The following is a 24,870-nucleotide window of genomic DNA, read 5'->3' as shown; positions in this document are numbered from 1 at the left end:
GAAATCTTATTGTATCCAAATCCGGCTTTAAACTTCTCCACAACAGTATCTCGGACCTGCCTGGTGTGTTCCTTGGTTTTCATAATGCTCTCTGCACTTTAAACAGAACCCTGAGACTACCACAGAGCAAGTGCATTTATACGGAGACTTGATTACACACAGGTGGATTCTATTTATCATCATCGGTCATTTAGGACAACATTGGATCATTCAGAGATCCTCACTGAACTTCTGGAGTGAGTTTGCTGCACTGAAAGTAAAGGGGCCGAATAATATTGCACGCCTCACTTTTCAGTTTTTTGTTAAAAAAGTTTAAATTATCCAATAAATGTTGTTCCACTTCACGATTGTGTCCCACTTGTTGTTGATTCTTGACAAAAAAATTAAATTTCATATCTTTTTGTTTGAAGCCTGAAATGTGGCGAAAGGCTGCAAGATTCAAGGGGGCCGAATACTTTTGCAAGGCACTGTACACAAGCAGTGTGGAGTCTTTCAAGGAAAACTACTACAGTGTGTTTCCGCCTTAAAGCTATTCAAAAGCTAATGATTGTAGACAGTTTTGGGTTACACCCACAGGGCAAATGTTTTGTGTGCATGCACAGTGTTTTAGTTGAGTATTGATTTTACAACTTCTTCAGTCTTGATAGTCAAACATGTCATGAACTACTTTTTCCAAAAAATGTGTCCAGCCTTAGTCTGTCATTCAAATTCAAATCAGTTTTATACCATGACTAAAGATTTGTGCCATTTGTGTCTTTAAATTAATGAAAAATTTTCAAAATAAGTAATAAATAGGTGTATTATCCTCAACATGTGAGTTTTGCATGAAGATCTACTGTATGCATTTCTTTATCTGTATTAATATTTTTTGTCTTGATATAACTCCTCATTGGCATTTCCTCGCCACTCTTTGTTAGGACGACATACAGATTGTCATCAACCAACAGCTGAAGTCGCAGCAGCAATCGGAGCAGCCTCAAAAGAAAATCACCTCCCAAGGAATGTCATTCTTCCGCAAGTCCAACCGGGCCACTTTTCCTTGGAATGTAGACAACAATCAGGACAAGGCCCAGTCTCCTTGGCGGGAATGGTTAAGAAGAGGCAAAGGGGCATCATGCAACAAGTGAACTGCGGGGCTTCCAGTTACTTAGTGACTGCTCACGAAAACCATTTGGAAAGTTATGGAGGAATGATGGAGACTTGACAAACAAAAGCTGCCACACATACGCTTGTGATAGAATGACCAACAGAGCACACTTTAATTTTGAGGCTTTCTTTACTGTGATCAACCCTGGAACAAGTTTTTTTTCCTTTTCTCCACACAAGGGTTTTTGTTTAAGTTGTAAATATTGTTTAAATATTCTGAAGTATTGGTTATTTTGTTTATATTGTGGTAATTTTGTAAACTTCTGTGTTGAGACGTTATATGATGTTTTTCACAAAATTAGCTGGGTTTGGCTGTTAAGAATTGTTAATGTTAAAAAAAAGAGGGTCAGAGAATTATTATTATTAGAAAAAAAAGAGGGCCAGTGAATAAGGACTGAACATATTGTACTATACAGTACAGATGCAAATGTTAGTACTTTTCAAATATTTCCAGAAAAGAATACTGAAAAAACCCTCATATTTGTATCAATTGCATTTGGGTTTGTATAAAAATATATGACATTCACCATGTCAATCTTTCTGTTTACTAATGACCATTCCATGTGACGACCATTTTGAGGATTTGTAATTGTCATAAAACAGTATAACCAAAAAAAACTTTTTAGTGTTTTTGGTAATTGTGGCAAGAGTAATCATTATAATTATTACAATTATTGTTGAAGTTCTCAGTCTGTCAGATGTCTCAGATGTGCGCATATCCTCTAGGGGGCGTATTTACTTTGCATACAGTATATGGTAGCGGTGCCGTAGTGCATTCAACTATAATGTACAGTATTATCTCTGCATTCCTGGTTTGTGCCAATAACAGATCAGCATCTGATCTGAAGACAGTTACTAGCTAGACGTTTGAATTTATACATAAGTTTGTTCTCAAAATGGATCTTTTTTTTTTTTTTTTTTTTTTTTTTAATACAATATTTGTGTCTCTGGACTGACTGCCCCACCCATCAAAAATAAAATTACTTTCCTCACATCTTTGTGACCTGCTAAAGAAAATGACTTTGCATAAACCATCTGTTCATATTTTGGCCCAACAACAGATTTCACACGGTGGGTTGATGTGCAGTAAGTGCTAAGGTTTTTTTGTTTTGTGTCGGGGGGCTGGTAAGATTGGAGGTAATGGAGACAACAATTCTGAGGGTCTATGACTGACAGACTTACATCTCGTGAAAAAGGTTAACTCAGTCTGTGGGCACTTTATGCGCCTCCATGATCTTTGTAAATACCCCATTATAATTACCTCAATGATTTCACTCTTTTGTATCAGAAACCGTGACACTTCACTTAGTCTGGCAATTAGAATCCTTTTATTTACATTACATAATCATGTCTTTTCACAAGTCAAGATATATAATTAAGTGCATAGTCATGAAGTGAGCATGAGCAGTATGATTACAGAGAGACAATTGACATTCAGAGGAACATGAATCCAGGATATCTGGGGTTGCAGGTGTGTGTTATACATTAGATGAATACTCAGTTGACAGTACACAATAGTTGGAAGTAAAATGCATACAATTGCCGCAACACTTTTGAACTGTACATTTTGTGTTTATATATGACATGAGCATTATTTGATAAAACATTTCGGTTTGTTGTAAAGTAAGGATGTACTGCATTGCTTTTTTCGTCCTCCATCCTAACTGTTAAGATTCCTGTTGAAGTGCATTGATCAGAGATTTGAGCTTTAGATTTGAGTGGAATGTGGGAGCGAACTCGGCAGTGTGGTCAGTGTTGATTACTATAGATACGTAATCTATAGTGTTAAAAATCACTAGTAATTATAGTGATAATTGCAGTTCATTTGATAAATGTTTAAAAGGTACCAGTGTCATATTTGGGCAGACATGGGACTCCTGGACTGGCAGTACGAGTTCCAGCTGCTGTGGCAGTTTAAACAATTTACGGTAAGAAAACATAGTGGTCAATCCCCATCTTAATTCTTTTGCCTGAATACAGTACGTTCACTATTCAATGGCAGCGTTTCTTCCCATATATAGCTGTCAATTTGAAGTAATTTCATTCACGTCTTTGTGGTCCGGTCCCCACAAGCCTTAGAATTTAGTATAAACGATTAAAATATGTGACTCAGGCTGGTATGTGACTATAAACTACCTGACAAAAAAGTAATTTGTGTCACTTTTAGGCTTATGTAGAATGTGTTGTGACACTTGTATTATAGTCAGGTATATCTACGTATACCGTGAAAACACTACTTTTTGCCTTATTCTCTATTATGTACACATTTAATTGTTGAAATAAATGAGTTAAGACTACAAGCCTCTCATGCCGACCTGGCTTGATGGATATTATACAGAATATTATAGTTAGTGCTGCAGCAATAGTTGTACACAGTCAGCTGATGAGGACTCGTCTACTTTGGTGAAAGACAGAACTGGTCAGAACGAGGAAAGGGACAAAGGTGTATAAGAGGTTACGTTTAGATGTGACATCAATCAACATGAATAATGCATGCACACCTGACGTCATTCATTATAACTATTAACTGGCTGAAGTAAACTACTGTATGTCTTTCTAGAAATAATAAATCATCATCATCTGTGTAGTAACAGTACAACTATGAATATTTCTATCCATCTGGAAAGTACATTTATTTCTCTATCAAGTGAAACCCCATTTGTAAGCATGCATGCATTTGCAGGATGAGCAGCACAGCAATATAAAATGTGAAGTCACAACGGACAAGCAAATTGGCTTATCAGGGAACAAAAATATGTGCAACAAATGTACTCAGTAATTATGTCCGCATTGCGTCTGAGGTATGACAAATATTCAGCTCCACTGTACTACCTCTCTCTGCAGGATATTTGGGGAAGTTTGTATCTTTAGCACATCAGTTGCTACTGTTTGCTCTACTTGTTGTACTTTCACATGTCATCAATTATACAACACATAAAAAGTATATAATACCGTATTAAAAAAACACTCAATTGCTGTTACTGAATGCTTGAGTGATTTTGTAGCTATTACGTACAAATCTGCGCCTTCATTTTTATGAGGAAATACTTGATGAAGGAAGAGTTAAATGGCAACATTTGTAATCTGTTTGTAGATCCCTTTTTCATGTATAGTAAAATATGGTATGGGTTAGGCAAGCGTTGTCTGCTGACAAAGTATTGGCATTTTTTTTTAACACGACCCAACATACCGTAATTTTCGGGCTATAAAGCGCACCTGACTAGAGGCCGCCCCCACGAAATTTGACACGAAAACGGCATTTGTTCATAGATAAGCCGCACTTGACTATAAGCCGCAGTTGTCCTCACTGTATAATGGTATATTTTCACCAAAAGATATTAATCGGTAACACTTTATTTGACAGCGGCATCGTAAGACTGTCATAAAACCAAATGAACCACCATGAAGCTTTGAACCAACTGGCTGAAACGTTTCATTGCTTCAAGAAGCTTCATTTGGCCTCACTGCTCCACCTGCTGTCAACACTGTTGTCCTTCAACATGCCTCCTAGCATGCATTGCAGCACTACAAAATGTAAATAACAATCAAAATTCATGTTCTGTGCTAATTATTTCTTCAGTTACTGTCCCAGTTGTTTCATTAATTGCTAGTTATGGTAATTGGTAACACTTTATTTGACAGTGGCGCCATAAGACATATGACATGACACTGCCATGAACATTAATGAATGTATATGACAAGATGCCATTTTGTGTCATCCGGCAAATTATCTCACTTTTGAATAGATGTAAAAGATCCAAGATGGACATAAATGGAGTTAGGGACAAAATTTTTTAGGTGACACTTAATGACATCTGCCATAAACATTCAATAATGCCCGTGACAGTGTCATGTCATAATTACAGTATGGCGGTCTTATAGCAGTCCAATGACGCCGCTGTCAAATAAAGTGTTATCTATTAACCCAAATAAATCAACAAATAAGCCGCACTGAAGGATGCAGGATTCAAAATAAGGGAAAAAAAGTAGCGACTTATAGTCCAAAAATTACAGTATATGTACTGGTGCAACTTGGCCTTATACTCATTATGTAATTAGTCCCGCTTTTGCAGCTGCATTATCACAGCTTCCTGTCTTTGTTGGAAGAGTGGAACTACCTGGATATCAAATTTTGGCAAGATGAAAAACTGAGATTTAGGAGGTCTAAATTCATTAAATAAGTGTTTTCAAATCTATTTTTCCAAAAGTGTGTATGGAATGTGGGTAGACCCTACACTTTGTAATATTTCATAATATCGACATTCATGGCTAGATACATTCAAAGAGACAATTTGTAACTGTTACAATTAGACAGTGTTTTCTTTGAGATGACAACAGAGCATATTGCATGCTACAGTGCTATCAGTAAAATAATAATATAATATATAATATAATCATATACAGTATATTGTGGGGTTGTATTTTCTCATGTAAAGTCAAAAGATCTTTAATATTATAATTAGAGCCGTAAGGTATTCAACTTCCTTGACCAAGGAAAGAGAAATCAGTATGTATGGGACTATGTCTAATATAAATATATTTAATGCCTTAGCCCATGTGTTTCTTTACCAGTGCCTATACAGTACCTTTGAAAGGCCTTACACATATCTAAAGTGCCTTTTAACATATTATTGCATAATTATGAACATATTATTGCTTCCATTAAAAGCTTAAAGGAAAAGTCGTAAAATAAATATGAGACCAGCAGTTTAGGCCGTGTGAAAAATATGAACGATTGACCAATGACCTGGCCGCTGTTGCTTTTTAATGTTCTGATTTTTTAAAATTGTTTTCTAAAAAAAGAAAAAATGAACATTCTTTGAATTGTGCCGCCACTCTGAACAGTGGTAAAGTGCTGTATTGTTTGTGTGCTAGGCCTGTGCACCATTCTCTGGTATGTGACCACATAAAATATGAGTCCGTGTGTGTGTGTGTGTGGTGCTCAGCTGTCCCTTCTATCTCAGGTATTTGTCAGGGTGTGTGGCAGGCTTGTGTGCCAACTTCCTAAATAACCTCTGGTAGAATTGCATAGAGGGCACATGGTAGTGGCAGGATGGCACTGAACTTATTCCTTTCTCTCCATTTTGGAATACAGTCACGTGACATTTATTTATTTATTTTTTGGTCAAAAAAATGTTCTCATTCTTGTTAAATCTCTATCAATCTTATTTTATTGTGGACATGAATCCCTACTTTACTACGAGTATGATACGAATAGATCAAATTTATGGGGAAAAGAATATGCCAAGAAATGAGATGTAAAGTAACAGTTAGACAAAAAGTTGTAAAGCTGTACCAAACTGAAGTTATGAGTATTCTAGAATATTGTTAATTTTACGAGGCCAAAGTTGAAAGAATAGTCTTTAACAGAAAAAAAAAACAAAAAAAACAATGTACTGTACATGAAGTTTTGAAAATGGCAGTTCCAATCTGAAATCTGACACATATTCACCCGGTGATATAAGAGACTATTTACTGTATTCTGAATGATAACAAGCTAGCGGGGTTAGATTACAAACACATTTAATGTAACAGTTGATGACAGTGTTGATGTTTCATTAAAGTTTCTCATTTGTGAAACCAATTCTAAAGTGTCTCATAATGCAGGTACTCTACCCAAAATGTTTAGATTTTTTTTTCTCTCTCAAAATTATAATCACTTTATTCTCGATATATATTCCTACCGCATAATAACAGACTTAACCTCTTGATATTACAACTCTACAAATGTTTTCCTTTTTATTCCAACTTGCTTGTCTGCCATCGACAGACAATGTTTGCAGTTTATGAAGGGTTATTTGCAACCTTATGAAGGGTTATTTACGACCTCGTGAATTCACAAATTCCTCCTGTGTTGTAGACGACATGTACTGTACATGTATGGTGAGTTCACAACTGCACGCAGGCTAAAAAAACAACTAAATAATACATTATTGACAATTCAGAAGCAGTACTGTTCATTTCATTCTCTCTAGGGAGCTGGGTAGTCTTGGGATTGTCTTGGAGGAGGGTTTGATGCGTATACGATTAAAAAAAAATACATTTGCTGTGATTTAATCCTCCCATCAACAGAGGGAGAAGAAGCAGAGCAGGCACATGTTTTATTAGCTAAAGCGAAAACCTAAACTTAAAACGAAGACTAACTGAGAAAAAACGGATCATTCATTTGCTTTAGGAAGCCCTGTCGGCTAGTCCGTAGTCAGTCAAAAGCCGCTTTTTGGTTTTTAATGACCTGAACTGAACTTTGATGGCGGACATTCAAATATGGATTTCATAATTTCACAGGATCAGAGCAACATTAACAGAATAAATGTAAACCTACACCTTGTTATCGTGAAAAAGCAGCAACAAAAAGAAGTCAAGTGTCTTTGGAAATGAGATTCATTCCTAAAATACAGTAGAATATTTCCATACATCTAACCTCTATCAATTTCCCATCACATATCAGTTCACATGTGAGCTGTAGGCTAGACTGGTTGCACACGTATTGACAGAAACCAATCACACCCAGATTCAGAACCCAATTTTGATTATTCAATGTAATTGGACATGCATGTTTTTGGAATGTGGGAGTAATATAGACAAAGAGAAAGAAAAAAAAGTAAGGGGAACATGCAAACTCTAAGCTAGAACTTTGAGCTAAGATTGGAACTAATTTGACTGTAATGCATTTTTGCTATTCACACCCCCAGGTTTGGGAGAGCTATCTCAGTTATTTTGCACTTGTCAAAGATTCCAGTCCCTTTTGGCATCATTCCTACAGTTGATTAATGTTCAGGTTTTTAGCTTGAAACTTGAAGCTTTTAGCTTTTAGATTGAAATTAGCTTGAGATTAGCTTGAAACTACTTGGCGAAAAAGAATAAACATAGTATTGATCGAGAAGAATCAATATATACTTTAAAGTAGCGTAGGGGAAATAAACGGGATTTTGACAATACAGAGTGACCACTGCAACTCATGGGCCGCCATGTGAACAAGAGTGACCCAGTCTTCTACAAACATTTTCAAATTCAAGCAATGGTTTAACTGTGCATTTGTATGGTGTACTATTAAGCAAACTAGATATGACAGTCCATTCATTGTGTATATTTGTTAAATATACACAAACGTACAGACGTCTGCTATATTTTTGCTCATGCCTTTGGGGTTCCTTTGTTGTCAGCTTTGGCTCCTGTAAGTCCATTTTCGGTGTTGTCGTTCCCTGAGGCGTTAACCAGGCACTCTTTACTGCATGGCAAAGGAGAAACCAAAGATTATCACAAAGACACAACAATAAAAAGTGTCATAATTAAGCAGCGACATGAAAACATTTAAATACAAGCCATGTGAAACATAACTTGATATACAGTAATAGTTGGCTGCTGAGGGATTCAAGTAGAGCCACAATTTTCTGCAACAGTTCAAAAATAACCAAAAAAACAAAGACGTATTTTGGGTGTTTTTTTTTTTTTTTTTTTTTTCAAATTCTGCTGCTTACACACTTTACTGCGATACCAATTAAAAAGTATCCTTTGCCAACACCTTTCTGTTTGCACTCTATCATGTCACTGTCAGGAAGCTTCAATTGGTTAGTAGTTTTTAAATTTTAAAAACAGTGATTAACTCCTCTTTATACATGTAAAGCAATTACAGTGGTACCTCTGCATACGAAGTTAATTCGTTCCAGGACCTTGTTTGTAAGTCGAAATGGTCGTATGTCGAGCAGGATTTTCCACTAAGAATACATTATAATTCTATTAATTCGTTCCACAGCCCAAAAACCTACACTAAATCCTTCATAAATATTGCTGGTACTATTGCAAATAGCAATTACACAGAGCAAAACAAATAAATTATGAATAAAATATGAATGATAAATAATAGTAATAATAATACCTGTAATAATGTAACGAATCAGGTTCTAATGTGGCAGACGATTTTTTGCATGGTGTACCTGAACACACCTCGTGGCTGAAGTGTCAGATTGAGGCAGAACGTTTTACTTTCACTTTACAGGTTCAGCTACGACGAACAGTAGGCATGTTGTGTTGTATAAGCTCTGAATAAATGATCAAAAACCTAAGGGAGCTGGCGATTTCTTTGGCGATGTTACAATAATAATAATTGTCACCTTAACTTATAACGGCTGGCGAACGGCGGAGGATCGCCGAGATCATAGATTGTCTAACGCCGTAATGTTGAGCCAGTTCAAGGACGCGTGCACCACGCTCATATTTTTTCTATCATTTCAATGGTAAGCCTCACATTTTACCTTTATTCACCACCTGCACAAACATTATTGGAACCTATGTTGATTTCTCACACAAGAAAATCCGCCGTGTGTCCGTCTTGCGGGAAAACAAAGAAATTGCGGCGCTGTCAGAAATCGTCCTATTTCGAGCATGTCGTCGGATGTAAAAACAAATGGCAAGTCAAATTTTACGTCGGATGTCGAAAAGATCGTGTGTCGCAGCGATCGTATGTCGAGGTACCACGGAACAAATGTTAAAATATTCCCTAAAGCATTGCCTGTGTTAAATGTTGTGTTCGAAACACTTTACATTCACTCATTAGTTAACCTGTGATATAGAGATCGTGGAACTAACTGTTCTGCCAGTTCTCCAGAGGGGATTTTTTAGAAATCGTTTTAACGCAGTGACTCTCGTGCTGTTTTAACTACTAACACTGAATCATCACACGAGTCATGTTGCCCCACTCGGCATCCTTCCATGATGCCATGAAGTTTCTTCACATCTTTGATTTGTTTTTTGGGAGTTTTCTCTCACACAAACGGGGTTATGTCGCTAACTGTTGTGAACAGTGAGGTTGTATTGTTGTATATACAGTACAGTGGTACCTCGACATACGATTGCTTCGACACACAATCACTTTGACAGCCGATGTAAAATTTGACTCGCCATTTGTTTCTACATCTGATGACATGCTCGAAATAGGACGATATATGACAGCGCCGCAGTTTCTTTGTTTTCCCGCAAGACGGACGCAAGGCTGATTTTCTTGTGAAAGAAATCAACATAGGTTCCAAGAATGTTAGTGCAGGTGGTGAAAAAAGGGGATTGCTTACCATTGCAATCAAGATGGAAATGATAGAAAAATATGAGCGTGGTGTGCGTGTCCGTGAACTTGGTCGACAATACGGCTGTAAAATGTCTACGATCTCGACGGACCTCGTCCGACCTCCGTTCGCCGGTTTTTATAAGTTAACGTGACAACTATTTTTATTGTAACATCGCCAAAGAAATCGCCAGCTTGGTCAGGTTTTTAATCATTTATTTCAGAACTGTGCAACACAACAACCCTACGGACCGCCGCAGCTGAAGCAAACAACATCCATCCATCCATCCATCCATCCATCCATCCATCCATCCATCCATCCATCCATCCATCCATCCATCCATCCATCCATCCATCCATCCATCCATCCATCCATCCATCCATCCATCCATCCATCCATCCATTTTCTCCCACTTATCCGAGGTCGGGTCGCGGGGGCAGCAGCTTCAGAAGGGAAGCCCGGACTTCCCTCTCCCCAGCAACTTCAGCTAACTATTCTTGGGGGATCCCAGGGCGTTCCCAGGCTAGCTGGGAGACATAGTCTCCCCAGCGTGTCCTAGGTCGGCCCTGTGGCCTCCTCCCTGTGGGACGTGCCCGGAACACCTCACCAGGGAGGCGCCCCGGAGGCATCCTAATCAGATGCCCGAACCACCTCATCTGGCTCCTCTCGATGTGGAGGAGCAGCGGCTCTACTCCGAGCCCCTCCAAGATGATCGAGCTTCTCACCTCATCCCCCGATCCGCCTGTCGATCTCCCTTTCCATTTTTCCGTCACTCGTGAACAAGACCTCGAGATACTTGAACTCCTCCACTTGAGCAAGGACCTCATCTCTGACCTGGAGAGGGCATTCCACCTTTTCCCGACTGAGGACCATAGTCCCGGATTTAGAGGTGCTGATTCTCATCCCAACCGCTTCACAATTTGCTGCGAACCACTCCAGTGAGAGCTGAAGGTCACAGCCCGATGAAGCCAACAACACCACATCATCCGCAAAAAACAGATGCAATATTGAGGCCACCAAACCGAACCCCCTCAGTGCCTCGGCTGCGCCTAGATATTCTGTCCATAAAGGTAATGAACAGAACCGGTGACATAGAGCAGCCTTGGCGGAGTCCAACTCTCACTGGAAACGGATCCGACTTACAACCGGCTACACGGACCAAACTCTGACACCGGTCATACAGGGACCAGATCCCCCGTATCAGGAATTCCGATACCCCGGAGCACACCCCCCAGGACTCTCCGGGGGATACAGTCAAACGCCTTCTCCAAGTTCACAAAACACATGTAGACCTGTTGGGCGAACTCCCATGCCCCCTGAGAACCCTGCTGATGATATAAAGCTGATCCACTCTTCCGTGTCCCAGACAAAAACCACACTGATCCTCTTGAATCCGAGATTCGACTTCCCGACGGACCCTCCTCTCCAGTGCCCCTGAGTAGACCTTCCCAGGGAGGCTGAGGAGTGTGATGCCCCTGTAGTTGGAACACATCCTCCGGTTCCCCTTTTTAAAAAGAGGGACCACACCCCGGTCTGCCAATCCAGAGGCACTGTCCCGGATGTCCACGTGATGTTGCAGAAGCGTGTCAACCAAGACAAGCCCACAACATCCAGAGCCTTTAGAAACTTCGGGCCGATCTCATCCACTCCCGGGGCTCTGCCACTAAGGAGCTTTTTAACCACCCCATTGACTTCAATCCCAGAGATAGGAGGACCTGCCTCGGAGTCCCCAGCCTCCGCTTCCTCATGGGAAGGCGTGTTAGTGGAATTGAGGAGGTCTTCAAAGTATTCGGCCCACCGACTCACAACATCTTTGGTCGAAGTTAGCAGCGCCCCATCCACACTATATGCTTGATGGTGGACAAAATTTCTTTGAAGCCGTCCGAATGTCGTTCTCCATGGCCTCATCGAACTCCTCCCATGCCCGGGTTTTCGCCTCAGTGACCACCGAAGCCGCGTGCCGCTTGCCAGCCGGTACCCATCAGCTGCCTCTGGAGTCCTGCAGGCCAAAAAGGCGCGAATGGACTCATTTCCTTCTTCAGCTTGACGGCATCCCTCATCGATGGTGTCCACCAGTGGGTTCTGGGATTGCCGCCAAGATAGGCACCGACCACCTTGCAGCCGCAGCTTCGGTCAGCCACCTCAGTGATAGAGGCGCGAAACATGGTCCATTCGGACTCAATGTCTCCCACCTGTCCCTGGACATGGGAGAAGCTCTGCCGGTGATGGGAGATGAAACTCCTCCGGACAGGGGACTCTGCCAGGCGTTCCCAGCAAACCCTCACAAAAAGTTTGGGTCTGCCGGGCCAGACCGGCATCTTCCCCCACCATCGAAGCCAACTCACCACCAGGTGGTGATCGGTTGACAGCTCCGCCCCTCTCTTCACCTGAGTGTCCAAGACATGCGGCCGCAAGTCCAATGACACGCCTATAAAGTCGATCATCGAACTACGGCCTAGGGTTTCCTGGTGCCAATTTCACATATGGACACCCTAATGCTTGAACATGGAATTCATTATCGACAAGCTGCGATGGGCGCAGAAGTCCAAATATAGAACACCGCTCGGGTTCTGATCGGGGGGGCCGTTCTTTCCATTCACGCCCCTCCAGGTCTCACTGTCATTACCCACGTGAGCATTGAAGTCCCCCAGCAGAACGATGGAATTCCCTGAAGGAGCACTCTCCAGCACCCCTCCAAGGACTCCAAAAAGGATGAGTACTCTGAACTGCTGTTTGTTGCATAAGCATAAACAACAGTTAGGACCCGTCCCCCCACCCGAAGGCGGAAGGAGGCTACCCTCTCGTCCACTGGGTTGAACCCCAATCTACAGGCGGCGAGTCGGGGGGCAATAAGTATGCCCACACCTGCTCGTCGCCTCTCACCATGGGCAACTCCATAGTGGAATGGTGTCCAACCCCCCCCTCAAGGTACTAGAGCCCAAGCCATGTGTGGAGGTGAGCCCGACTACATCCAGTCGGAATTTCTCAACCTCACGCGCAAGCTCGGGCTCCTTCCCAACCAGACAGGTGACATTCCACGTCCCAAAAGCCAGCTTCTGCAGATCGGATCACCAAGGACCTCTCCTTTTGCTGCCACTCAACATTCTACGTACCCGACCTTCTTGGCCCCTCCCACAAGTGGTGAGCCCATGGGAAGGAGAACCCACGTTACCTCTTCAGGCTGTGCCCGGCTGGACCCCTTGGGTGCAGGCCCGGCCACCAGGCGCTCGCCATCGTGCCCCACCTCGAGGCCCGGCTCCAGAGAGGGGCCCAGGGCGAGGGAAATTGTAGACAACAGAACAAGAAAAGTGATAATAAAAACTCTAATGCACCTCTCTCTCACTCTGTCAGGTCAGCCACACCGTGTGTTCAGGTACACAACGGAAAACACGTTCGCCACATTAGAACCCGATTCGTTACATTATTACAGGTATTATTATTACTATTATTATATTATCATTCCAATTTTTATTTTTAATTAATTAATTTTGCTCTGTGTATTTGCTTATGGCAATAGACCCTACCCACGTGACGTCACAACTCCTTCCTCCTGACTGGTGCCGCCCAATTGTCCGTCAACACATCATGTTTACCTGTTACGGCTACGTACATTCCTCCTATTTACAACGTGTTTTTCTGCTCGTTAACATTAATAATCAAAATGGTGAAGGCGTGTGTGGCGGTCGGTTGCAATAACAGAGAAGATAGACGGAGAAGACGGAGAGACTTGAAGTTCTACCGGATTCCGAGAGACCCGGAGAGAGGAGAGCGAGATGGGCTGCTGCAATTCGACGAGAAAACTGGGCTCCAAACGATTACCACAGATTAGTGGTGATTTTATATCTGGTAAGATGCATTTAATATATATTTAGAGGGTTTTGGGCTGACAACCACAATTAAGATAATTGCTAGGCTAATCGCTGACAACATACACGTATGTATGTAGTGAGAGTGCTATCGCTAAACCATATAAACATTAAAAGCCCTAACTCCATTGACAAACGACATGAAATACATTAGACTTGACAGTGGATGTTAGCAATAACAAAAGATTTTGAATTGAAAATTTCGTAACTCACCTTTCCAAGCACAAGATAGATTCCTGCCGAATTTTCGTGGACGAGGACCTGTTTCACCCAACCAGCAACGAAGTATTTATAAGCCTCCAAGCTCTTAAAGTTTTTCAAACTTTCGTGAGAATAGGCTGATTTTGTGTGGACAAGATAGTTGTACATATCAGGGTAGCTAGCAGATGTCAGGCAAATACGGCGGAGACAGCGGGTCGAAAAACATCGATTTAGGCATCAAAAATGGATCTGGCGAATGGATAAACTGAAGCTTTTCCACATAACGCCTTTTATGCAACGCATCAAGTGAGTTTACAGCATCCGAAAGCACCGGGTCTTCCATGAAATGCATTATAAATGGCTCGATCAATTGAGACCATTGATAATACAGACACAAAATGACGGACAAGGGGGCGGAACCATACAGCGAGCACGTGATTTTGTGACGTCGGTGGGTAGGGTCTATAGTACCAGCAGTATTTATTAAGGATTTAGTGTAGGTTTTTGGGCTGTGGAACAAATTAATGGAACTATAATGTATTCGTATGGGAAAATATTGCTTGACATTCGACCATTTCGACTGACAAACAAGGTCCTGGAATGAATTAACTTCGTATGTAGAGGTACCCCTGTGTATATACAGTATAAACCTAATTTGCCTTGTCTGGGAACGGATTGTTTGCGAGCTTTGATATCAGAAATTTAGAAAAGTGTCATGTGCCGTAAGTGATGCATGCATTTCTAGGCAACTTACTTCTTTTCATCATCCTTCAGTAGGAATTGGACCACCAAGGCCTTTATTATCATCACAATGATAACTAAACCAATGACTCCAGCCAACACTGAGACGATGATGACAGTTAATGTATTGTCAATTACGGTCACTGAAAGCGCAAAAAGACAAAGAGACATGTAAGAGAAAGTTTTCACACAATTCAACAATACAAGATGGGATAAGTCAACACGGTGCATACTTTCATCAACCACTCTGAGAGTGAAGATAGTGCTGTGGTTGCGGCCCTTTTCCTTAGGGTTTTTCGCGAAACAAGTGTATTCTCCATCGTCTTCAAATGTGATGTTCCACAGCAGAATGGATATATCACGGCTCTTCGAAGAGCCCACGAACTCTACTCGCTTGTGTTCTACTTTGACCTTGGGTTCAACACCTTCGCTGGGAACCACACCATCACATAACTTAACAAACACGCAACCAAACAAGCTTTGGTTAGAAATGCAGCAACGAGGTTGACAACAGAGGTTCTATCAATGTGGTGATGCTCGCAAAGACCCTACCTTGATCATCGTTCCATTGTCGTTATAATGCCAGCTGAAGTAGAGATTGTAAATGCCAATGCAGGAGGAATAGTTACATGGTAACAGCACTGTGGAGCCATTCATTGCCTCTACTCTTGACACTTTTCCTGTAGTCACCTCCAGTCCGCAAATGCGCAATACTCCTAACTCAAAAACTGTGGGAGAGGAGTGCAAGAAACAGATGTGGGGAATAAATACTTAGTAGTTTTACTGCAAATAATGCATTTTTGTTGATTTCTAAATGCCAGCAATGTATTGTATAGTAAATTAAAAGGATGATAAGGAAGGAAGCTATCTTGGCAGAAGGTAGAATTTACCTGTATTTCCACCTGTTACCATTCCTACCTTTCCATAAGGACATATTGATTACTGGTATGTGGTAACTATCATTAATTTTATTAACCTGTGTATTCACCTGCTGCTATTGTTAACCTCACATCCATTGAAGAGAGTTGCCAGGAGATAAACACGTGTGGATAAAGTCAGAGTGCTGTGATCGATGCAAATACTACAACCTGGGTCTTGACTACACATCAGTGTGCAACTGCAATTTAAAATTCATTTGTGGAGCAAGTGTCAAATATGAATTGGCTTTGACATGTAAGTCCGTGCAAACATTGGACTGCCGGTCATCAAAATGTTACTGTCGTTCTTACTGTATGATTCCAGGATTGGTGTTATGGTACAAGAAAGGAAATTAGAAGGTCGATTCCAGATAGGTAGAAATATGATTAGACAGCAATATACAGTGGGGCAAATAAGTATTTAGTCAACCACTAATTGCTCAAGTTCTCCCACTTGAAAATATTAGAGAGGCCTGTAATTGTCAACATGGGTAAATCTCAACCAAGAGAGAAAGAATGTGGGAAAAAAAAAACAGAAAACCACATTTTTTGATTTTTAAAGAATTTATTTGCAAATCATGGTGGAAAATATTTGATCAATACCAAAAGTTCAACTCAATACTTTGTTATGTACCCTTTGTTGGCAATAACGGAGGCCAAACGTTTTCTATAACTCTTCACAAGCTTTTCACACACTTGCTGGGATTTTGGCCCATTCCTCCATACAGATCTCCTCTAGAGCAGTGATGTTTTGGGGCTGTCATTGGGCAACACGGACTTTCAACTCCCTCCACAGATTTTCTATGGGGTTGAGATCTGGAGACTGGCTAGGCCACTCCAGGACCTTGAAATTCTTCTTCCGAAGCCACTCCTTTGTTGCCCTGGCTGTGTGTTTGGGATCATTGTCATGCTGAAAGACCCAGCCACGTCTCATCTTAAAGGGATCCTCTATTTTTAAGACAAGTAATTCTTAAAAGATACATGTTAGTATGAGTTATAATAATTTGATATTAAAAGCCCTCTTAGTGTTTTTGTTTTAATAAAGTTTGTAAAATTATTTTAAGTGATAGGTCGCCATTCTTGTAACGTCGCAGTGCGTGACGTCACTGGTCCCGTTGCCGAAATTCCAGCGTGTCACTCGTTAGCTTTCCCAACATGTCGTCAGTTCTACCCTTCCTATTTGAACCAGATCTGAAAAGTGAAAAGCAGGACAGCACTGTCGGTCGTTCACAAGACGAGCTTCAGGGAAAAATGCGTGCAGCAAATACCTGATAAGACAAAAGTTGGGCAAAACTGGTGATGCGAGAATGTATGCTGTTTGGAACTCCAGTTGGGAGCGAGAGTGTATGCTGTTTGGAACTCCGGTTTTATTAGCAGATATTCAAGGTAAGCATATTGCGTTTTCAAACTTATCCCAATATAATTATATAGATTGTTAGCATCCAGAGCTGTCGTGTACTTTACATAACAGTACAGGCCAAAGAGCACACCTTGTGTAATCCATGTCTTGTACATTGTAACGCGTGGTAGCTAGAATACGTGTATAAAAGTACCAAAAAGGGGAGAAGCTTCCACTATGCACATTTATTCACAAAAAATAATATTTCCACCTTGACCATTCTTCACTCTGGAGCTCAGCAGTAAGCAAACACGCGTTCCCTGACAAACTCCAACATTGTTGTGAGGTCCACATCAGAGTCACTGTCGTCACTGTAGCGTGCCATAGTGCTTTAATTATTTAGTATGATTTGGGGGAAAACCCCACAAAGAATAGTCAACATAAAAGATAGCAATAGTAATCCAAATCCGCATTTTTTACTCACTCAATGCCGCGATCAGGCCGTCGATTCCACAAAATAGACTGATCCGAAAAGCCGCTGTGGGACCGACGAATAAAAAAAATGGACAGATCCAAAACCAATATTACAGACGCGGTGGGACCGTCGGATCCAGAAAATAGACGGATCCCTTACTTGACTGAGGATCCAGGAAAAATGTTCGGGCACCAATTGTAACGCGTGGTGGGTAGGATACGTGCATACAGGAACCAAAAAGGGGGAGAAGCTTCCACTTATGCACATTTATTCACAAAAAATAATAATTCCACCTTGACCACTCACTTCACTCCCCTTGTTTCCATTTGAATGGAAATTGCATCCAAAAGCAGCACATTGTGGCATTTTACTTCGCGAGTTTAGGCACCAAAGCTTGATGTTTCCACCCCCATGCTTCACAGTGGGTATGGTGTTCTTCGGATGCAATTCAGTATTCTTTCTCCTCCAAACACGAGAACCTGTGTTTCTACCAAAAAGTTCTATTTTGGTTTCATCTGACCATAACACATTCTCCCAGTCCTCTTCTGGATGATCCAAATGCGCTCTAGCGAACCGCAGACGGGCCTGGATGTGTACTTTCTTCAGCAGGGGGACACGTCTGGCAGTGCAGGATTTGAGTCCCTGGCAGCGCATTGTGTTACTGATAGTAGCCTTTGTTACCGTGGTCCCAGCTCTCTGTAGGTCATTCACTAGGTCCGCCCGTGTGGTTCTGGGATTTTTGCTCACCGTTCTTGTTATCATTTTGACGCCACGGGATGAGATCTTGCATGGAGCCCCAGATCGAGGGAGATTATCAGTAGTCTTGAATGTCTTTCATTTTCTAATAATTGCTTCCACAGTTGATTTCTTTACGCCAAATGTTTTACCTATTGCAGATTCAGTCTTCCCAGCCTTGTGCAGGTCTACAATTTTGTCTCTGGTGTCCTTCGACAGCTCTTTGGTCTTGGCCATAGTGGAGTTTGGAGTGTGACTGAGTGATGTTGTGGACAGGTGTCTTTTATACCAATAATGATTTAAAACAGGTGCCATTAATACAGGTAATGAGTGGAGCCTCGTTAGACCTCGCTAGAAGAAGTTAGACCTCTTTGACAGCCAGAAATCTTGCTTGTTTGTAGGTGACCAAATACTTATTTTCCACTCTTATTTGGAAATTAATTCTTTAAAAATCAAACAATGGAATTTTCTGTTTTTTTTTTTTTCACATTCTGTCTCTAATGGTTGAGGTTTACCCATGTTGACAATTACAGGCCTCTCTAATCTTTTCAAGTAGGAGAACTTGCACAATTGGTGGTTGACTAAATACTTATTTGCCACACTGTAATTAAAAAAGAATATGAATTGGACAAGTCAATTTGTGGAAAGTAAAATTTCAATTTTTGTTTGTAGTTTGTAACTGTAATTTGCAGTTTGTATACTGTTCTATATCAAGCTACAAATATCTTCAAACCAATTATCTTTGTCTGTCTCATGGATACTGAATATGTAAATCTTTGTTCTTTGGGATGTTTTTGGTGTATGACGCCTTACTGAAGACAAAAAGAACAATCAACTGGAAATACATACAAAATGAATGGATGTAATTTTGCGACAAATTTTTGTTTTTACATTTACTATATACTGTATGCAAAGGTCCAATCATGAGGTGTCAGAGTCAATGACAACTGCAGTAATCCTAACATTATTAGTCTAGCGTCTGCCTACACTTGTGTCCTATTTATAAACGTTGTCCTCTCAACACTGACCATCATGGGATCACATTGCACTTTGTGCAAACTGGGATTAACACATGCACAGGGCTTTACACCTGTTTATTGGTGTTTCAGAGGTAATGGTCTCCAACTTTCCTCCCGTTCCGACACACAAATAATGTTATTGCAAAAAATGCATTTTTTACAGTCTAAATAAGAAAATCGGTTTAATTTAAAACACATTATGACTAAATGAATGTCAAATGTATGTGTTTAAAAGCAAAATATTTTTGCTTTTACACCATATGTCAACTCATAGTAGTCCTAGTCGTTGTTTGGTTCTACCTCTGCCTCCTAATCTTACCCTTTCATCTTGACTTTTACCACTGGGTATTTTTATCTCCTGTCTGCAATCAAGATGACCCATCTTTAATATCAATAAGAGCTGTTTGGGCTCACCTTCTTCCTTTCTCTTTCTTGATCTTGTCTCTGTTAATGGACTTTTACTTATCTTTGAGCCATGGTTACTCTTAGCTTTTACCTTAACGTCTTGTTGTTCAGAGAACGTATCCTGCATGGATGTTTGAGCAGGATAGAAAAAGGAAGCTGACAGTGAACGTATCCTGCATGGATGTTTGAGTGGGTTAGAAAAGGACGCCAAGAGGTTTTCTGCTTGTGTATTTTTAGATTGATATACAGTAGTTGTTATCGATGACCACTCAAGGATTCAAAATGTTTCCATGATGGGAGGTGCTCTGAATGCCTGGGCATGCATTTCCATCCATCCATTTTCTGTAGTTCTTGTCCTCACTAGAGTTGCATGTGAACCTAGTCAAGCTGATGCTAGGCATTTTGTCACTTCTGGCTTGTTCCAGTTAAGTACTCTTGACAAAAACAATTTCCCCCCTTGCATTCTCTTTCATTATTATGTCATTTTGTATAAAATACAGAAATAGACACAGAAATTAAGGTGATTTTTTTTTTTTGGGGGTGTAACAGATTATTAAAGTATAAATGGGGATTATTCATCTATTAAGAGATCATCTTGGGCATGGGCCAAGTAAAAACCCTAAGTAAAGGCACCAATGTATTAGAGAGGTGAATGATTATAAAAACCTTACCTAGCGTCCTACAACGTATTATACTTTATGAAACAATGCTCTATTATAAAGTAATTGCTTAGAAAATATATTAACAGTGTATAAAACATTTAAGGCCCACCGTAGTAACAGCCTGCTGATCTCAGAGTTTCCCCTCTTTTCACAATTTCTTATCATTTAATAACCTTGCGTTAAGTTCACACCTACATGTAATTGTTCTATATAAGCGTTACTATCCAAAACAGAACATCAATATCTGAATCAGTTTAGCTAATGGGACAAAATGTCTTGTCCTTGGCTGATAGTCAAGGTTATGTGTTTTATTTAAGTAGGCCACACATTAAAGGGTTAATGTATTTTCGAGCAAACCTACAGAGGAATGGGCAAGGACACAATTACAGTCCAGAGAGGGGAGGTGAGGGAGTACTGCTGGGAAGCATGTAAGAGAATAAAGTGGAGAGATACTGTACATTGGCTAGGGAGATGATGGAGGGAGTCACCAGGATGGAGAGAGATAATTAGGAACATGTAAGGGGAGTGAAATGTCTTCCAAGGTGACTTAATGACAGCAGTGCTGACAATTCCAGCAGCGGCTAACTACCTCAATAAACAGAACTGTACTAGTTCAAATTGGTAGGCATGTGCACGTTCTGATTCATACTGTATATTACATTGTGGGTATTTAACTAAAATTGTAAAGGTCCAGTTTGAAAGAATATCTTTCTGCAAAGGTCCGGGAGCTCAAAACTATTTATTCCAATTCGTATTCAAGTAGCTTAGTCATTGCATCTTCACTTGCTTGTGATCAGTACAACAGTCAAATCAAAATGATTTACTTCAACACAAAAACATTATGAAATGTATTATCGTCAAATAAGACATAACAAAACAAATATGGACTGTTGTGAGAGACTTCCCATGGGCTCGCCACCTGTGGGAAGTGGCCAAGGAGGTCGGGTGCGCAGGCAGTTGGGTGGAAGCCTTGGCGGTCCGATTTCTGGCTGCAGAAGGTGACTCTTGGGATGTGGAATGTCACCTATCTGGTAGGGAAAGAGCCTGAGCTAGTGCGTGAGGTTGAGAAGTTCCAACTCAATGTAGTGAGACTCACCTCCACCAGGGCCGGCCCAGCCTATACGCAGACTATGCAGCTGCTTAGGGCCCCTGACCACTAGGGGGCCCCCAATCTGGCAATTGTTTAGTTTATATTCTATTTTGTTTACTGCAGTTTGCTTTATTTGACTTTTGTGAGTTTTGATACTTGATTACAAGCTTAAAAAAATAAAAGTTCTTCCTTAACTTCTTTCTTTCCTCTTTTCGAAAAAGGTTTGGCGCTATCTAATGTAAGCACTGACAATCATTTGGGGTGAGAAGTTTGAAGTATGCAGCGCAACAAAATCTGATTAATATACAAAATATGGACGTATGGGTTGGATTGCATGTATGGGTTTCACAGTACACCGTGACGAAATGGTGGGCCAAAAATATGTGCCCCTTTGCATTATTTTGCTTAGGGCCCCCAAATGGCCTGGGCCGGCCCTGACCTCCACACATGGCTCGGACTCTGGTACCAGTTCTCTCGAGGGAGGTTGGAAACTTTTACGCTCTGCAGTTGCCCACGGTGAGAAGCGACAAGCAGGTGTGGGCATACTTATTGCCCCCCGACTGCCTGTACATTGGGGTTCAACCCGGTAGATGGGAGGGTAGTCTCCCTCTGCCTTCAGGTGGGGGGACGGGTCTTGACTGTTTGTGCTTATGCACCAAACAGCAGTTCAGAGTACTGACCTCATTTTGGAGTCCTTGGAGGGGGTGCTGGAGAGTGCTGCTTCTGGGGATTCCCTCGTTCTGCTGGAAGACTTTAATGCTCACGTGGGCAATAACAGTGAGAACTGGATAGGCGTGATTGGGAAGAACGCCCCCCGGTGTTCTATTTTTAGACTTCTGCGCCCTTCGCAGATTGTCAATAATGAACACCACGCTTAAGCATAAGGGTGTCCATATGTGCACTTATCACCAGGACACCCTAGGCCGCAGTTCGATGATTGACTTTGTAGTCGTGTAGTGGACTTGCGGCCCCATGTCTTGGACACTCGGGTGAAGAGACAGGGGGAGCTGTCAACTGATCACAACCTGGTGGTGAGTTGGCTTCGATGGTGGGGGAAGATGCCGGTCCGGCCCGGCATACCCAAACGTTTTGTGAGGGTTGGCTGGGAACGACTGGCAGAGCCCCCTGTCCGGAGGAGTTTCAACTCACATATCCGGCAGAGCTTCGCCCATGTCCAGGGAGAGGCGAGGGACATTGAGTTCGAGCGGACCGTGTTACGCGCCTCTATTGCTAAGGCGGCCGACTGGAGCTGCGGCCACAAGGTGGTCGGTGCCTGTCGTTGCGGCAATCCCAGAAACCAGGGATACCGTCAAGCTGAAGAAGGAGTGTTTTTGGCCTTTTTGGCCTGTGGGACTCTAGCTAAGGTGGTCACGAAGGCAAAAACCTGGGCATGGGAGGAGTTCGGTGAGGCCATAGAGAATGACTTCCAGATGCCTTCAAAGAAATTCTGGTCCACTATCCAACATCTCAGGAGGGGAAAGCAGTGCACCACCACCACTTTATAGTGTAAATGGGGCGCTGCTGACCTCGACCTGGTATGTTGTGAGTCGGTGGGCTGAATACTTTGAAGACCTCCTCAACTCCATCGACACGCCTTCCCATGAAGAAGCAGAACCTGGGGACTCCGAGGCGGGTCCTCCTATCTCTGGGGTTGAAGTCAATGAGGTTTTTTAAAAGCTCCTCAGTGTCAAGGCCCTGGGGGTGGATGAGATACGCCCGGAGTTTCTAAAGGCTCTGGATGTTGTGGGGTTGTATTGGTTGACATGCTTCTGCAACATCACGTGGACATCGGGGACTGTGCCTCTGGATTGGCAGACTGGGAGGGTGGTCCCTCTTTTTAAAAAGGGGGCCGTAGGGTGTGTTCCAATTATAGGGGGATCACACTCCTTAGCCTCCCTGGAAGGGTCTACTCAGGGTGCTGGAGAGGACGGTCCGCCGCGAAGTCGAATCTCGGATTCAGGAGGAGCACTGTGGTTTTCGTCGGGCCGCAGAACAGTGGATCAGCTTTTTTTTTTTTTTTGGGTCGGTCAATTCAGATTTCAGCTTCTATGTAAAATTAATCTGCAAAAAGCATCTGGAATCTTGAGTACTGGCTTCTGCTCCATACAAATAATGATGCTCAATATTTCCTTTTTCGATTTTCGCCTCACCACAATCCTATCTTCGCTAGGCCTCAGTTTCATCTTCATTTTTCCATCCTCTGATTGGCATAGGTGAAATATGCATAAAAATAATTTACGGATGAGGCTGATGTCTTAGCTGGTTAAACGTTTATTTTTACTGGAGGGCTTAAAAAAACATTGTGGACATTGTGGGGATAGGTTGGCCAACACAGTTGCTGTCAGGCCTCAAGCCAGAAAAGGATTTATTTGGCACTTGCAAATATCAGCTACAACTAGCTCTGCTAGCTCCCCACCACAGCTATGAGAGCAAAAGATGATGGATTTGGTCAATAAATAATAAACGTCCCAAGTGATTACGATGTGTTTTATTTAGAGGTTTTATGATTTTGTCATTAGATAAACATTGATTGCAGAATACTATATTGTATTGTAGATCAAGGTTTGGTCTTGTTTGGGGGTGATGTATTAGATGTTAAATGTTAAACTGTTTTTTTGCTTCAGCCATGATGTTATTCACCATCTATCATGCAAAAAAGCCTCTCTTTCACAGTAATGTAAAGAAAGTTATATTCATCATCGTGTATTTTTCCTGCAGTGTGATAGCGTGACGAAGTGATGTATTAGGTTTCATATGTCCCAATTGAAGGCCTATATCCTAAAGTGTCTCACATGAGAAGTCATCAACAATTAACTAGGATAATAAAAATGTTTCAGGGACTGAGTTTGACAATAAAAACCTATCAAACTTTTTGTTTTTTCAGACCTTTGAAACATTACTGTAATTCTCTGGAATTCATTCAGAGGTCTTGTTCAAACAGAACGTACATAGGATTGATGAGCAATAATCCAATTGATGCATCATTCTAAAGTTACATGGCTTTAAATTAATTTACTGAAGGGGTGGGGGAGCTCAAAATAGGAAAAGATAATACTCCAGATTCATAATGTAATTTAATGTTTGGAACGGTAAATGGCACAAATGAGATAATAGTTTGCAGGAATGATCTTCCGCGTGTGATGGGAATTCATAATGACACCATGACCACTTCACAGTCATAGACAATGCATGACATCAATAAGCATCGCCTTACATGG

The 24,870-nt window shown here is 41.4% G+C and overlaps 2 protein-coding genes across 2 annotated transcripts in view; one reads left to right on the top strand and one right to left on the bottom strand.

Moving 5' to 3' along the window:
• The window catches only part of si:ch211-235m3.5 (BICD family-like cargo adapter 1), a 33,610-nt gene extending 30,393 nt beyond the window's left edge, over positions 1-3,217 (top strand). The window contains exon 9 of the mRNA XM_057839661.1: positions 918-3,217. Within this exon, the coding sequence (XP_057695644.1) occupies positions 918-1,127 (210 nt within the window). The 3' untranslated portion in view covers positions 1,128-3,217. The remainder of the gene's footprint in view (positions 1-917) is intronic.
• Positions 2,383-24,870, bottom strand: part of scn4ba (sodium channel, voltage-gated, type IV, beta a) — a 25,573-nt gene continuing 3,085 nt past the window's right edge. Inside the window, exons 2-5 of the mRNA XM_057839662.1 lie at positions 15,563-15,738; positions 15,244-15,463; positions 15,024-15,153; positions 2,383-8,374 (exon numbers count right to left, since the gene is read on the bottom strand). Coding sequence (XP_057695645.1) covers positions 8,281-8,374; positions 15,024-15,153; positions 15,244-15,463; positions 15,563-15,738 — 620 coding nt within the window. The 3' untranslated portion in view covers positions 2,383-8,280. The remainder of the gene's footprint in view (positions 8,375-15,023; positions 15,154-15,243; positions 15,464-15,562; positions 15,739-24,870) is intronic.

Source organism: Corythoichthys intestinalis, chromosome 6 (genome assembly GCF_030265065.1).
Source record: "Corythoichthys intestinalis isolate RoL2023-P3 chromosome 6, ASM3026506v1, whole genome shotgun sequence".
NCBI classification, from domain to species: domain Eukaryota; kingdom Metazoa; phylum Chordata; class Actinopteri; order Syngnathiformes; family Syngnathidae; genus Corythoichthys; species Corythoichthys intestinalis.
The sequence above is the reverse complement of the archived record's forward strand: the minus strand, read 5'-3'. Positions and strand labels throughout refer to the sequence as shown.